The sequence below is a fragment of the Aplysia californica genome, unplaced genomic scaffold (genome assembly GCF_000002075.1).
Source record: "Aplysia californica isolate F4 #8 unplaced genomic scaffold, AplCal3.0 scaffold00635, whole genome shotgun sequence".
Lineage (NCBI taxonomy): Eukaryota > Metazoa > Mollusca > Gastropoda > Aplysiida > Aplysiidae > Aplysia > Aplysia californica.
Window position 1 is genome coordinate 99,432 of NW_004797905.1, and position 17,427 is coordinate 116,858.

The 17,427-nt window shown below is 39.0% G+C and overlaps 1 protein-coding gene across 1 annotated transcript; it reads right to left on the reverse strand.

The window, feature by feature from the left end:
- Positions 1-3,272: 3,272 nt before the first annotated feature.
- Positions 3,273-17,344, reverse strand: LOC101853347 (prohibitin-2). Its single transcript, XM_005107827.3, has 8 exons — positions 17,116-17,344; positions 15,255-15,336; positions 13,385-13,464; positions 12,000-12,124; positions 10,753-10,938; positions 10,024-10,131; positions 5,980-6,057; positions 3,273-4,085 (listed from the first exon to the last, which is right to left on the reverse strand). Exons 1-8 carry the CDS (start codon positions 17,243-17,245, stop codon positions 3,972-3,974), a joined length of 903 nt encoding a protein of 300 aa, XP_005107884.1. The 5' UTR covers positions 17,246-17,344; the 3' UTR covers positions 3,273-3,971.
- Positions 17,345-17,427: the final 83 nt, after the last annotated feature.

Below are 17,427 nucleotides of genomic sequence, written 5' to 3' on the forward strand. Positions count from 1 at the left end.
AGAGAGAGAGAGAGAGAGAGAGAGAGAGGGAGAGAGAGAGAGTAACAGGAATGAAGGACTGAGCGGGTTTTTGTGAGGAAAACGGTAAAATTTTAATGGTGAGAGATTCAGGCCTTTATTATTTTTTTCGAACGCCTACCGTTGTTAATCTTTTACTTGCTGCGTAGCCCTTCAAAACACGAAAAGCTTTCAGAACGGGCGTATAGTGCTTTATCCTGGAAGTTGGTGTGGGGGTGTGGTTAGTGCTGACTTCGTTCCTTAGAAATTTACCGAGGGCCACAACAAAGGAAGTCATGTCGTTTCACATTGATATGCTGTTTGCCGAAATGCTGAATAATTCAACCACCACTGAACTGAAACATACACTTTCTGGAGTTCGCTTCAAATTTGACGCTGTGGTTCCTTTCATCCTTTGTCTTGCGTTACAATACTTCGTTACATGACCAAGCAGATAAAAAAATGTCCTGCACAGTGGCGACCAGCAATAGTGTTTCTAAAATAGTTCACTTTGTCGCAAGGCGGTATGCTGGCCTATCGTGGAAACATACATTGTACTGGTAGGCCTACTGTGTATAATGAACAGCTTCCTGAGTAATGGAAGTGACTCAGTTCTACTGCAATCCTTTTTTTTTTAAACCTTCCCACTGAAACGATAAACAGGTTACAGCGGCTTCAGAATCAAGCTGCTTTCATAGATCTAATCCTAAAGAAATCTATCAATGCTGTCAAGAAGCTTGTACAATGCAACTCGGATTCAACGAAAGGAGATGGATTCCCTCTTTTTTTTCTTCTTTTAAATAAATGAAAATAACCCGGATTCAACGAACACTTAAATCAGCAAGCTCAGATTCAACGAGGTCGCTTCTAGGGTGAACAGCCCCCCCCCCAATACGTCATGGCTTCGCTCATTTTTCTCCCATGACCTGTCCCCGTCGTTTTATGCAAGAAAAATTCTGAAATTATGCAAACTGAGCCCCAAAATGTGAAATTATGCGATTCTGTTAATTTTAACAAAGAATGATAAAGGAAAGTAATCAGAAACTATGCAAAAAAAAAAAAAAAAAAGATCAAATTTTGATAAATTATGCGGGGAGCATAAAACCCACAGGGGGACAGCACAACGGACACCATCCAAATATATTCTATTCCACCTGGATCGTGCACCATTACAAGTACATGTATTCACTTAGCCGATTGCACGTGACCAATCAGCGGCCTTCTTTCAAACGAACACATGCGCTGTTGTTGGCACACGAACGTGTCTACTCAAGCTGTGTCGGGGTCGGATGGGCGGCCTGCACACGCGTGACTCTGTGTGCGTGTCGGGGGGGGGGGGGGGCCCCCACTGACCTAAAAAGATGGTCAGTGGGCGGGGGCACCAGCAGTCCGGGCGTGGAACGTCGCAGATACAGAAGCGTCACAGTATTCTTTCTCCCCCCCCCCCCCCCCCCCGCCCTCTGCAAGTGATCATTTACAATCGATAAGCTAGTCTTGACGTAGATATACGTAATGAATTGTGCGTTGGTTTATGGAATCCAAAGTTACCGTATGCTTGGTTCTACACTGTAACGCAACTTTTTGGCAAACAATAGAGATGACACAGGCTTGCATTTGAACGAATCGGTCTTTTTTTAAAGCACAGCTCATAATATACAGACATTTCAGGCACCACTTGTTACTTCTCTTTATACATTCCTTGCTCAGTGCCTGTAATTTACCCCCCCCACCCCCACCCAACAAACCCCCCCCCCTCATGTTTGCTATAACTTATAACGAACACTTGGATTCAAGGAGATTTTAGGTCAGGCCCGGTGACTTCGTTGAATCCGAGTTCCACTGTAATACCAATGTCAAGCCAAGCACTACATCTACAAGACAAGTGTGGGGAGGGAGCACATCATCGAAATGCGTTTGATCTGGACCTAGGCATTGCTCGCAGAGACGCGTGTTAAATATTGTCAAGCAATCACCGAGTGCACAATGTACATGTATTATATGTTTCGCCTAATGTATACTGCGTAGTTCTGGCAGCAACTGGGTAAATGTACAGTAGTTTAAAGGATCGAACAACTGAGACAGTTGACAGATGGTGTTGAAAAGGTGCAAATACTATGTTAATAAGGGATTCTGTTCGTACACGATTGGCAAAACCTGGAGGTACAACAGTACATGTACAACAGGGACGGGGAGGGGGGATACAAGGTTTGTTGACTGTATTCTTGAACCCCCTCCCGTCAGTATCAATTTAGCTAAATGAGGTTGTAGCAGTGAAATCGAATGCTCATTAGAAATACATGTACTACAACTGCAGATGCATCCACGTATTGGTTTTAGTAGAGGTTTTACGGTGCTCGCAAATGCATAAGGTCATATGAGCGCCAGACGATTAGAGGTGTCACAAGAGAGTAACAAACATAAAAAAGAAGAAGCATGTGTTGTGTGACGCAAGCCTAAACATCGCTTGACACCTAAGTTGCACACCTTCGCGGCTCAAGACCAAGCCATAGACCCCCACTCACACACAGGCCCAGAACAACAAACTGCTGTGAAAGCTTTCATTTACAGTTTGGACACACACTTCAAGTGCTTGTCAATACACGTTTTCCTGTTCATTCAAAATTTAGTGACAACATGCAAGTGACACGACTGAAATGTAGATTTGCCCCGCCACCGACAAACACTGCACACGGTGTACAACACCCAGTGACTGGTTGGCAACTTGATAATCTTTCTCCCCCTAAAAGGACATAAAGATAAAGAGAAAGCAGACTCTTAGCTCTGAAAACATGTGCATGTACATGTTTATCAACAAAAAGACCCTTTTCAAACCCAGATCGCACAGCAGAATCATGTTAAGTAACCCTATCCGTACGCCCTGGGGTCCTTTTGTACCCCCGGGGTTGTATTCTTCACATTTTAGAATACTTCTAATACGAAGATCTCTTTGAAACTTTCAGTATTTCTCAAAAAATTATTTTGACAGACTGCTATGCAAAGTGTACAGATTAGATTAACGAGTAGATTTCCTCTTTGGAAAGTGGTGATACAGAGTTCCCAACGTCGTATGGATACGATAGTAAAACACGACGTACGGATAGGGTTAATTGACAATAGGCAGTCCAGGCTATACAACAAAGGAACCTCGTTGAACCATCAGGCTCGCTGTTCTACCACCTTCATGCTCATTCCAAGGGTGGCGGTATTAGTAATTGTGAGGTTTGACTGTACTCCATACTCAACAAAACACAATGAAAGTGAAAAACAAAACTGTGTTTTTTTCTGAAAATGATTTATTCCTTTCACACGCAAAACTTCTGCTATCACCAATGAACAAATACACTTGAAAGATCTCACAGCAGTACATGAAAACAGATAACAAAAACTAATTTTTTTAATCTTCAATTGATAATTGGCAACTACATAGAGGTACTCACCACTTGTGAAAAAAACAGGATGATATTCTCAAGCCATTCAAACCTTAAAGTGACAGTTTTCTGCATATGCACATGAAAAACAAATGGATCTTCTGTTACTATAATATGTGATTTCAGAGTGAGGGTGTGCCCAAAATCATTGAACACCCAGTTCCCAAGATACTCTACATTAATGTCCTCTCCTAATCAAATAATATGAAAACAAAGAAAAAAATGTGAGTGAAGTTGAACACTTAGACAATCTGAAGTTCTCATGATTCTCAACAGGTTCCAAGGGAACAATACTGTTGGTCAACCAAAAACTGACAATAGAAGAATTCAATGCAGAGAACAATCCCGTCGACAGGCAGAATACAAACTCCCTCCTTTACAAACTATGTTTTGAAAAAAGCTCTAAGAAAATACATGATACAAAAAAAAAGTAATTGTTACACAAGCCATCGGGAACAGTTGGCTTCTTACAATGCCTTAACGCTCAGGGTTCCCTATCCCCGACTTGCAGCTTTCCCTGGGAGAACAGTTCCCCCCCTTCAGCATTTACTTCTTCTTTTTGCCCACTAGAGCTTCTGCAGCTTGGTCAAACGTGTCCTCTCCGATGTTCAACATGAGAGACGAAGCGTTCAAGTACACTCTGTTCTGTGACTGGGCAATCTGTAACAACGTGAGAGTTTTAGTTAGAGTTCTGCAGCACCAGCAACACAAATAGGCCACAAAAACATTGAAGATTACAGGTGCCCCTAGATAGAGAGTAACAAACAAAGAAAAAAACCAAGGAGAGAAAAGGATGATACACGTTTGATAGGAAAGAAAGAGCAAAGGACACCCGAGCAACAACCAATCAGAACATGCCATGGGCTTATTCAAAATTTCCAGCGGCATATTGGAGTTTGTAGGGAGAGAAATGGAGATTTACATAGACGTAAACTCCCCGAGTCTATTTGGCGATATAAATTTGTTTTTCAATGCACAAATAATGACTATTTGAAACAGAATAGTATGGTTGATCATTAAGAAGTTGCAAAGTTTTGCTTTTAACTCAATTTTGGTTGATATTATAAAAATCATATATTTTTGTAAACATTTAGTTTGATTTCTTTCAAATTCACAAATTTAATTAGGTAGCGTAAGGATGGCCTAATGGGCACTGTGGCCTTCTGAGCGCGTGGTATCGGTGAAATCGGGGTAATTCAGATCGCTGTTTCTTTGTTCTTTCGCTATAAAACACCAAATGCCGTACACCTGGTAAAATGTTCAGCTTTTCCTCGTTACAAAGGTGTAAGTTGTTTATATGTTCAATTATTAGGAGCTGCAAAATCGACGAGGAAAGCGAAGCCCCTCGCGTTCCGAATGCGTTGTCGGCCAGTTAAAAAATTGACACGCGTGAATTCAAATGCTTCGCGGAAAGATTGATGATTAAATACTATCTTTTCATTTGTGGAGAACTGTAGAGCTTTGAACGGGCTTTCCCCTGGTATATTTTTGGCCGTTGGCATTTAAATACAAAGTCTTTAAAAATACTGTCAAAATTTTCAAAGGTCATTTTTTACACTAAATATGCAAAATACAGACTCAAAAAGGGTAGCAATAGAAAGATCAGTTCATTTCCTATAAGAATAAAGTAATGAGCTTGGAATTATTTTAAATTGATCCTTCCGCGAAACTCGCGGTACACTACAGTATAGAGCCGACTCGCTCGCCATGGGCGCCGGTGCGGCACCGGCCGGGTCAACGCTCGGTGTTTTTGTCGAAATAATGACAGATCATCGTGTTTGACTGAGGAGATAAAATACTGATTGGTACTGATCTCACAGTCTTGAAAAAAATTAGGCTCCATACATATTATGTTATAGTGATTGTACTCTGTTCATGTGGAGATGTTTAGTGCACTTGGTACTCTTTTATTATCTGTCAAACATGGGGTTGCAGCCAGTGAGCGACTTTAACAAGTTCAATAAAATTTAAAACAACTAGCATTTTCTTAAAAATTGACTGAAAGGTTAAAGAATGGTACCAAAATGCTAAGGGGATATAGGCCTTTCACATGGAACAGATTAATTTGGCATACAGCTACTTTTAAAATTTAGTTTCTGGTACCTAATTTAATGTTCTCATGACAGAATTCTATTTCTTCGCAGTTTTAAAAAAATTAATCGAAAGATAACCAAGTTATTGCCCTTTAAAAGAGTCTTCCTTTTTTAAACACCCGGTACAATCATTTATGTTGTCCTTAGGTAAAAACTTAATGGAATTTAAATAAGAAATGTTGAAAAAAGGGCCCTTGAACCCCCTCTAAAGCATTGAGCTGAGGCAAAACGCCCCATGAAGCACGAGAAATAAAAAAATAAAAACCCAATGCCCACACCCTAAATGAATAAGAGAAAACAGGACTGAGCGAGTTAGGGGGAAACCAATAAATCATCTGACAAGAGATACAATTCAGGTGCACCTTTCCTGTTTTTTTTCTCTTCGCCTACCACAGACAGATGCAACAGTCATTGAACCTAAACTCTGTCACCATTCTGGACAGCATACAGAAAGCACTTACCGTACGAGCAATATTTTGGGCTGCTCGGATCTTTCTCAGCTTCAAGTAGCCCGGGTTCTGGTTCATGGCCTCGCCGATGTGACTTGGTCAAGGAACACAACTACACAAGAAGTGCTGAGTGAGCATAATGCAAACTGGTCCACAGCAGAAAAAGTCCATTCAAAACAATACAATACAATACTGTGGGCAAAACCTTTTCACCCCTTCATTGCCTTCTGACCTGTTACTTCACAGACGCTGACAAAATTTGCAGTTCTTAGTTGCCTATAGGACATCGCATGTGTGTCCTGCTAATCATCCGGCTTCAATTTTTCTGCACTGAGATTTAGTAAAAAGCACAGAGTCGATTTATATGCGGGAATAAAAAATGCACAAATCGGAACAGTAGTCTCTGCCAACAAGCACGCCATATATATAGGTAAGCTTTCATCATAAGACTGGCCACTTGAAATGTTGTGTGGCTGAATGCTCTTCACGACTATCACCCACAAGTTTCTCTAATCTTTTCTCAATATTCAAGTACACATCTGCATAGTGAGTCATTCTTCCTGCTTTATTTCACCATTCATTTAACTCCTTTATAGAGGCACTTGAGATTAGGGAATATTTTACGAAGACAGAGAAAGCAATCTCTATCACCCCAAGGGAGCTAACAATAATCACTAAAATATTAACCCTTAGAGTGCTGATCGCGACCGGCTGAACTTCCGTTAAGTACTGACATTGGCATAGTATAACGCGATATACGAAAAGAATGAAGTACTCATTTTTATACTGCTGGCTGGTAGGCTACGCAGAAATGATTTAGGCCGCCATTTTTCTTGTCACGGGTTTCGATTGAGGCGCGAGGAGTTTTTTGTTTCACGTTGCCCCAAGTCAAGTGACAGTGAAGTCTGAAAATTCGTGATTGCGACCCGCAACAAACATGAAAATAGTGTCGCATCAGATTCAGATGAAGATGTTCCGAGTACTTTCCTTGAATCGGAAGATGATTTCGAGGATTTTGATGCTAGAGCTAACACTTTGTGGAAGATAACGTAGGCCTACGAAGCATCTAGACTCTGGTCTCGATCTAGAGATCTAATGAACCGGAAGTTTTTATTCAGACATTTCCAACACCACTACTACAACAATAACTTCACAAAATACTTTTTGCTTCACATATTCTTAAACTTGTATTCTTACCTTTATTAGAAATTTTGACAAATAAAAAAGTTATTAGCCAAAAAAGGAAGCAGTTGTGCAAACATGGCGTTTTTCCAAAATAAATTCAGCACAGAGGGAAAATATAAGGGGAAAGAAGTCAGTGCTCTAACTGTTAAAATTAAGGGGAGGTGGCTAATGAAAATGCCAAAACTCAGTTCCAACCATTTTGTAGCCACTTTGTATGCATCAATGGATACATACACTTTAAAAGAAGTTTTGTGAAAAAAAAAATTCATTTTTTATTTTTTTGTTCTTGTGGCGGCAAAAAATGGCGCCGATTCAGTAAAATTTCTTTATGTTTTATAAACAGTGTTTCTACAAAACCAATATGGATAGAAGCTTCATACTTGGTATATATGTTATATATTGCTTGCTTCTCCTCCTTACAGAACCAGATTTCAAATATCTATCATATGTTTTCCAAATTTTACCCTCACTTTGACCAATGTTCAGAATTCCTAGGCGATGCTGAAATGCAAAAAATGCCAAATAACTCAAAACAGAATCAATATTCAGGAAAAGTGCCCTTGTAAGGAGGAGGGGACTTATCTTGGAAATAATGTGTGAACATTTCAATGAAATCTGACTGTTAGTTATTGAGATACACTTTCTACAAAGTTACCAGTTAGGCGAAAATGCAATTACGAGAAAAACGCAGTTTTCGAAACATTGTGCAATCACAAACATCTCGGTTTTCACAAAAATCCAACAAATATTCAGCAACATACACCACGTTTACACAGCACAGGCTATTTAAAAAGCTTTTTTGACAAGTCTTTACATCAATTCCATGCCCTCCCCCCCCAACTGTTCTCTCACAATTGAATCTCTGCCCCAAGAATGTAAACTGTCATTTGTCTTTCAGTTTCTGTTCTTAAATGGGAGAAGAAGCTAAAATATGTATGTAAGGTAATAGGACATTCAAGGGCTTATGTGAAAATTTCAACCAACTCTGACTGTAACTTTCTGAGATTAAATCAAAATAGTGCAGCAGATTTGGCAGAAAAGTTCAGAGTAAAACGCAAATAAAGATTTTGCATGCTAACATGCCCGTCTAAATTTATATGTTAGTGTTGCCATACTGAATTGTTTAGGTAAATTGAGTTTGTTGTTAGCCTTTTCCACATTAAGAAATCTTTAAATGAATTGGCAGGTGACTGCCTTTCTTAGAATTAGAAGAGTCGAGACTTTGTCGAGCCCCCCCCCCCCCCCCCCCCAAAAAAGCTGCTACCTCCCCTTCATTTTCTTCCCATGTGTTTTGGTTTTGCAATGGTGGAATCTAAGACTATGCAACCAAGAAAGGCACACTGTAAGCTGGCACTACATGATACTATCTAGATCTAGATCTGTATATTTTCTCAATTAATTTTATCCTATCTATAATTAACATCAATATATATTTTATATTTCTGCACAGTCGCTTCTTTCAATCTTGCTTGAAGGGGTTAACCGGCTTGGGGAACACTGGTCTCCGATTTTTAAAAACCCAATAATAATAAAGTAAAAAAATTGTTTTAAATAACACTAGGCCTTAGAGATTTCTATTGCTAGATCTACGCTAAACAGACTTGTTCACTGCGAACAACCGGAGAGGCTAGGGAAGCCATCAAAACAAATTTATCCTAGATCTAGATTCTAATTCTATAACTTTGTCGATCGAGCGCAACGTAGATCTGTAGATCTATACTTTGAATACCCCAGCCACATAATCATGAAAAGTACTGAAGGCTATTATGTATTATATGTATAATCTCAACAGAATGTGAACTGGATCCTGGATTAGCTCACTCAAAACGACGAAGACTAAGACTAAGACATCGAATCGAATCACGATCACTAGATAGACAGATGAGAGAAGACGAATAAGAAGGAGCATGTGTTCGGTAGGCCTTGTCGGGCCGAAATACTACACAGAATTGCAAATGGACATGATAACAATAATTATTCAGCCTGTAAACAAGATTTATTAGCGTTGAAATCGGCAACACGATAGAAAACTCTTTGAAATGCAGCGAAAACGTTCACGTTCTGTCTTGCGACACGCAGTGAAAACAATGGCCCGGAGGGGAATCCCCTTCATTGCTACCGGCTCGGCGAATGAAAATTCACGGTCCGGTCACGTGACAGAAGTGGCCAACCGGTATTTTGTACAGGGTCTTCAAACATACCTAAATGGGTCCCCAGAGTAGTTCCGTAAGAAAACGAAAGTGCAATAATCGAATAGTTCTTATCACGGCCTTTCCAACGATACCAAACTTGATTACCTTGCAGCCATGGAAAGTGTTGTTGTCATGGGGTAAAGTTTAGCATTTCTTGACATTTTGTTTTAATTTTTTTGCCCCCCCCTACCGCTTTCAAAGACATTTTTATATATATTAGAGGTCTCTTTAGGTTCTGGGACCTTCACAAACGGATTCTTGACATATTTTTCTGTAAGAATATCCAAATACTCGAAGTTCCATTTTTTTAAAAGCAAATACCCGATTGTCTAGGGGATCGAGACCCGCAGATTCCCTTAAGGAAATGAGATGGTGGCGTCCCTTTCCCCCTTTGCACAGGTTTACATTAAAAAAAGGAGTCCATGCACTTAGGCAGAGACTACAGTCCCCCTAAAACGTTTCAAAAGGAGTTTGTGAGGTATATAGTCTACTAGACGTGCCCCCCCCCCTCCCCCCACATAAGTTGAAAGCGTCTTTCATGCATGACACTACGGCGACCCCACAGAGAGAGCAGATACCCCAGATGCAAGTAGTAGGTCAAGTAAGTCCCGAACAAAGGGCTCAAATAGAATTTTAACACATGATAAAAACAATAGCTAGCAGAAGCGATCAAGGATATGAGTCTAGCAGATTCTGCCTCTCCTTCAGCTTGCACCACCTTCTGCTGCTTCTCCTGGATGGCCTTTTCCACCAAGAATTGGGCTCTCTGGGCGTCTTGTTGGGCAACCTGGAAAACACCAAACCAACAAAGACATGAACACTTCCTATTTGTGGAAAAACAACACCTACACCAGGAAAAATTTAAAAGGGTGATCCTGAATGCATAGCACTCGTCTCTCTGACAGGACAATGCGCCAAATAGAAATGTACCAGGAAGAATGAGAAGTTAAGCATGGAACTTTTGCTGAGTCAATCAAAATTTTCCAATTGTCAGTGCTATGGAAGTCACTAGCTGGAAATTGGGAGGGAGGAAGAGAGGGGGATTGTAGAGCTCTAATTTTATCAGAGTACTTGGTTCGTCTATTTTTGTAATACTAATAGAAGAGCGGTCTTCCACAGCTCAGTACGTCAATTTTGAAAAGTGCCTGGTTTCACCACGATGCCACACACATACATTGTCTGAAACAGCCATCTGCACTGGTCACAGCCGAAAGTTCCGTATCCAGGATTCTAGCATAATTTATATCTAAATCATTATATACTCATGTGCACATAATAATAATACATAAATGGTCATATTCGTATTATAAACGTGTGAGGCATCGTGGTGAAATCAGACGCTTGACAAACTTGACTTACTGAGTTTTGGAAAGCCACGCTTCAATTGTTAATCTATTGCCACACTGACCTGCTTGGACTCGACTGCAGAGGTGTACTCTTTGCCAAAGCTGAGCTCTGTGATGGAGACATCGTCGAGAATAATGTGGAAGTCTTTGGCTCTCTGCGTCAGCTCACGACGGATCAACAAGGACACCTGCTGACGCTGGGTGATCAACTGAGAAGCGTTGAATTTGGCCACAACACTTTTCAAAACCTGACCAGAAGAAAGATCCCCAATATTTTGCTGGTACATTTAAATTGGAAAATCAATAGAGAGCATGCTCTCAAACTGGGAAGCTTAACACCATACTTAATCCAACACCCACTCTGTACTTACTTTCATAACCTGACATTATTATCCCCAGGGTTGCCAGCAGGCTCTGACAAAAAAGCCTGAAAATTTTTCAGAATAAAATTCTATGTGCGGCACACATTTGATTAACAGCAGATAAGATATTAACATGTGCCAAAATATTTATTACATAGGCCTAGGCCCATCAGAAAAACCTAAATATTAAAAAAATAGAATATTTTTTTTTTGTTTCTAGTGTAAAACTAGGTAATTAGTTTTAAACTAGGTACCTGTTTCAATACCAAGTACCTAGTTTTTGACTCGTTTTGTTTATTCCGATTTTTAAAATACTAGGTACCTATTTATTAAATTTAAAAAAAAAATAAAATAATGCCCAGCCCCAATAAAAAATGCACTAAATTTCAACGACCTGTTCTAGTCTCCCTTCAGGCCTAGGGTAGCCAATGGCAGATTACAATTTACCGGCGCCACCGATCTCAACCGGAAAAGCTGCGAAAGCCAAAGCTAACCCTAACCCTAAAGCCGGATTTCCTGCTTTAGCTGGAAAACTGGCAACCTTGTATTCAAAATCATGCCATTATCACATTTTTGTTCACTAAAAAAACATGCACTGAGAAACATGTCAGAAGGACTAATGGTGGTCAGCTGCCTCTGATTACATTGTTCTTTGAAGATGAACTTTTCTGTTTGACAAAATTTTCTCAGTGTCCCATTTTGACAACCCATCTTACCCCTTTCTTTCCTAGACATCTTAAAAAAATTGTGGTGTTCAACTGGGAATATGACAGATTGGAACAGAACTCCATAAGATATTATATTCCAAATATGACATTGAACATGACGCAAAGAACTCTTAAAATGACATATACAAATTTTATGAAAACTGAAAAGTATGTACAGAATTGTTCCTTGGCGCTGGTGAACAAAAAGAACAACTTAATAAAAAAAAAAAAAGTCATTACCTCATTGCAGATTGAGGGAAGTACTCTCTCGTCAAAGTCTGTGCCCAGCTGTCTGTAGATGTGAGGCAAGGCGATAGCATTGGGCCGCGACAGCACTCTCAAGGAAATGTTCACCATCTGAAGATCTGCAACAAATGAACAGTGAAGATTCTTTACTCATCACTTCGTAATTAAATATGCTTATGATAGACTGGGTCGACGCTGGACAATTCTTAAGCCACAGACTGTACTCAAACACAATTCCTCCACGAAAGCTTATAAAATGATATTTTAATGAAGCATCATCCTAGCCTGAAGGACACGAAATAAAATTCCCTATCAATTTCACCTCACACAGCAGTTATCACATATTTCAACAATAAAACTAGGTTTGACACAATTGGTGCAAAAATATACGATTAAAAACGGGTCCCAGAACAACCAAAACTAAAAGTAAATTTGAGTCTTATTCTCATATTACATCATTACAAGAAAAGTAATTCTAAGTCCAAAGTTTCTTTCTGCAGCTCAAAAGCATGATGATAAAGCGAAAACATCAACATGAAAAGCCTGTAAAACATTTCTGTCAGGATGTTGGATCAAAGCACCTTTGGTTTGCATTTGGTCTGCTTGCTTCCTTTGAGTAAAAAGATGTATGTGAACATAAAAATGGTCATTTAGAGAAAGGAAAAAAAGACAGAGATACAGAAACACCGGAATGAAAGAAAAGAAGTAGCATCAACCTGAACTACAGGTTGCTCCCTCCAACCCCCCTCAAATTTGACTCTGTAGATAAACACTATATAATATATAATTAATACAAAATCAGAGAGAGCATCTCTTAGCGACAACAGCAGTAGCTGAAGTCTTTTTATCATGTCCTCCCAAAAGCAAAGGTTGAAAAACCAATGACTTCTTGACCAGGTCTAGGGCAGATCTCTGGCAGGGTGAATGAGAGGTAACATTAGTTGCCCTGCTGCTGGAAAGTACAAGCTCCACATTTGACACATCTGACCATTGGCAGTGAAAATGAAAATCATTATTGAGTAGGCTTTATCTTAAATTGGGGGCGAGGGCGGATTTCATTTGATGACCATGAAATTTTATCAAGCCGAAATTTGCAGGAACCCTTTCAGATTAGAAAAAAATCAACTGGCAATACTGCCTGTAGCAGCTGCCTTGGAATGCCCCTGCCAAAGGCAACAGTGATTGCAGTCTAAACTTCCTAGCTAAAAGACTTAAAATTTTCTCATACATTTATTAACAAAAAAAAACAACAAACCCAGTGAAATTCCCCCCCCCCCCCCCACCAAAAAATAAACAAACAAAAAACCCCCAAAACAAAACAAAAACAACAACTAAAATAAAGAGTAAAAATATGAAACCCTACTTCTCTTTCTACACACCTTTGCTTCCAGTGGGAGAAGTAATCCTCCTTGGTCGGGACCTAATATCGTAGATAATGGGGTACTGGAACCATGGCACCCTGAGTAGAAAAAGACAAAATGAATCATACTTTTATAACACAATCTATGTAACATACTGTAAATCCAGAAAAAAAAGGGGGTGATTTGCATGTCATTACAATTATCCATTAACAGTAGACTAGGGAAACAAATTCAAAGGTGATTAGTCAAAATCATTCATTTTTATTTTTATCTCCAAAATAATAAATAGAACTTACACCCTGTCATCTTCACTTTCTAAGTAGACAATAATGAACAAGGACAGCAAAGACAACAGACAAGAAAGAGCCAAAGTAAGCAAAAACAGATTTTACAGAACTCCCTGTTCTCTTCAAAATTTCTTTAAAATAGTTTTTTTTCCTTCAAAGCTTTGCTTCTAAAATGGGAATTTAAAAAACAATAAAACGATAATATACAAACAAAATACACTGAATGCCACGAAAAACGCAACGTTTTCAAAAAGGTTAATTAAATACACATGAAGGCCAAATATACTCTGATCGTAACGATTTTTTGAGACACAGGTGAGCAATTGGTTGTTAATCCACACACACACATGCACAATTTTTTCTATTTCCATGAGTACTTTTCATCACAGTACAGTAAACTATGCTTTAGTAAAATGTTTTCATTAGTTGCTGTATTATAAACGAATACAAAAAATTATTTACCTGGAAGACGACCCGTAACTCTTTTCAAACAAAAGTCTTAGTTTTTTTTGTTCAATTATTTGATTTCTTTTTTTACAAGACTTTTTAGTCCTCAAATTAGTGAAATTGATTGAAACTTTCGCTTCCGCCTTGTTCATGGCAGAAAATCTGCCTGAGATTGAGAAGCAGTATTACGGCTAGAATGCAGTTCTTGCATTGTTCTCGACTTACTTACACAAAGATTTTAGCACACTTGAAATGTCAGGGATGGGGAAAAAATAGGACAGCCTCGAGTGACCAGCCCTATTCAAGAGAGGCAGATTTTGCAGTCGCATCTGCGAAATCGTTTCGTTCCTCAAAAGCAACGTCAGCTCAAGGCATGCATGGAGTGCGTGAAAAATGTTTCTTTCATCAGCATGAAGCGCGGAGCATTAAGTTCAGGACTTAGATCAAGAACGCCTTGTTCAGGACTGCAATTTACGAAGCCAAGACAACAGTGCCGTCTTCACGGTGCGAAACAGTACAAATAAAAAATCAGAATCTCTCAGTCATCCAACACGACACTCCTGCCTTTACAGTACACTGTAACACTGCCCATTTAACAAACAACACAGTTTCTGGAAGGTCATAACATGAAAGTCATAGACCGGTCAGTGAAGGCTACTGCCTACAGACCCGCATGTCTCCAACAGCACACGTACGGGATGAAATGAACTGCAAAGCGTGTGCCGTTTTGCGAATCTGCAGCTATTTGGAGATCGCGCTACCGCGAAAGTGGAAGAGAATTTCTCAAAAAAAACATTGAAAATGTTATGAAATATATAGATCTAGATATGTGAATAATTGCTTTGGCCTGTATAAATATTAATGATGGCCACACAATTTACCAAATGTGTGAGAGATCTTTACTGAGTTTTGATTTGTGTATATTTATCTGCAAATTTGTCTTAAGGGGGTACTCCGAAAGAAGGAGGACAATGTATTGAAAGCAGTTTAAATGTGTGATCATAATGGTTCACATTTGCTGGAAATTGAATAAACTTTACAAAACACTTATTTTAATATATTCATTTAAAACAAATATGTTTAGACCCTGCGAACGAAGTGATGCGTTTTAATTGTTTTTTTTGTATGTATTTTGATGGAACTTTATAACTTACTTGAAATGAAGCCCTTCAACATAGATATCTGGCTTGATTCCTGAAAGTCTGCTAAAGATGATAGCTCTATGACCACCCTCAACTGAAAAAAAAAGGGAGCATTAATCACGAGAGTGAAACATGTATAATTTTACATTCACTACACCTGTCCTATGGACCTATGACAATCAAATTGGACAAAAGGTTCCAGGATGCAAAGAAACGCTGTTATTATGCCTCAGCTTGCGTTGTCTTAAATAATGGAGAGACGTCTGCATCTCAAATCATGGTTATTGGAACAGTTCCAAACAGGGAAAGGAGTTTTTTTAAACTCCCAAATCTGACAATCACTCAGTTTTGAAAGTTTCATTCACACTTGTTTGAATCGGGTTAATTAAAGGAAGGACCATAATTGACTCTCTGCAAACTGTCATTTTTTTTACCAAAGACAATCTCCAGAAAGGTTCTCAGGGGCTTTGTTTTCAGACTTGAATTTAAATTTATTATTTCAAAATGAATGACTGTTATGTTTGTATTGAGTAACAGAGGCACTTCTGGAAGAGGCGCCATCCTCCAAAATAAACATGCGCATTCTTATCAGACTGTGGTCACATTGTGAATATGAAATAGCGCAGGGTTGTAAAATAAAATTTTATAATATATAGTAATAAAGTAGGAAAATAAAGTATTATAATCTAGATTCTAAGTCTGGATGATAAGCCTACTGTTGGTGAATTTTTCAGGAAAAATTAACAGAAAGTAAAACAGAAAACATTATAAATTTTATAAAAAGAAATATTATGAAGGTCAAATCTTACATCATAAAACCAAAACCATCCAAAATTCAGGAACATTGCTCCAAATCTTTTCCAATAAAACTATAGCCGATGTTCTGCATTTTTACAAGCCTAAAGTAAATCTTGGCATTTCAACATGATGCTCTTCATGACAGAATCTAGTCACATTCAAATCATTCATCGTGGCAGTGAAATTTTAGCAGTCACAAAAGTCAAAGTCAAAGGGAATTCTTGCTCAAATATCCCGGCCACTCGTAAAAGCAGGACGGGGTCTACGATGACTGCAACCATTCGTTCCTTTAGCTGGGTCATTTTAATTTTTAACATGCAGATAGATCTAGAGTCTAGTAGATCAAGATCTAGATTAGATTTAGATCAAACATAAAAATTATTAATTTGCTATGGAAATGAAGTCCATTATATTTAGTGTTAGCCAGGTAGAAAATGGACAACTTCCAGCAAAGTGTGAGATGGGAGGGAAGGTAAAAGAATACCAAAACTTAACGTTTATATAGAATCTAGATCTAGATCTATACTCAATACTCAATGACAATGACATGACTTCCAAAATCATCATGATGGAAGACGGGTCGGAAAACCACTGAACTGTGTATAGCCTAGAATTAATCAGAGTCAAGAAGTGCGATCTGTTCATGACAAAATTACGGTAGTTTGCGCATTTTTAGGCCCAGTTCAAAGTTTTGAAGGTCTGAGTCGGGGATTAGACTTTGACTTTGGGAATTTAACGTGCTGAAGTTTAGATCACCGATCACCCAGATCAGTAGGCTAGGCTTGTACTCGATTCCCAATCTAGATTCCAGAAGAGGAAAAAAAAGGGGGGGGGGGCGCTTGGCATCCAGCAAACGTTTCGGTGTATTACGTTATGACCAGAGCAGTCAATGTGAATACATAATATTAATAGGATTAATATAAAATAGCAGTTAACTACAGATCTGACTAGATTTAATAAGAGAGGTCTTGTGTACCATGCAAAATATCGTTTCGTTACATCAGACAGGTCACAGTCACAGAGAGGACTGCTGTAAAGCCGAAGAAACAACACAGGCAAAATTGAGCAAACTCACCGGTGTAAACTGACTGTGTGACTCCATAAATTCCAGATGCAAGAGCAAATATTCCTAATCCAGCACCAATTCCTCGTGGGCCAGCTTTTTTTAGTCGCCCTGCAAAATCAGCAGCTTTCTTGGGGTCCATTTTTCTGTTTAAACCTCTACTTTCTAGCCTTCCTTTCGATATCGGGCATGTGCTATTTTACATTCGTCTCAGGCAAAGGTCAGTACAACGGAAGTGTACACTTTTTCATTGTACACTAAAAGTGATGATGAGTGCACAAGTGAACATGCGCACAGCAGTAGCAACTGAGAGCATCAGAATCG

Excerpts from the sequence above, each read along its gene's own strand:
- LOC101853347 (XM_005107827.3), bottom strand. The coding sequence starts at position 17,245 with ATGGACCCCAAGAAAGCTGCTGATTTTGCAGGGCGACTAAAAAAAGCT. Across the intron at positions 15,337-17,115 it reads CACACAGTCAGTTTACACCG|TTGAGGGTGGTCATAGAGCT; the intron begins GTGAGTTTGCTC and ends TTTTTTTTTCAG. Across the intron at positions 4,086-5,979 it reads CCCAAAATATTGCTCGTACG|ATTGCCCAGTCACAGAACAG; the intron begins GTAAGTGCTTTC and ends ACGTTGTTACAG.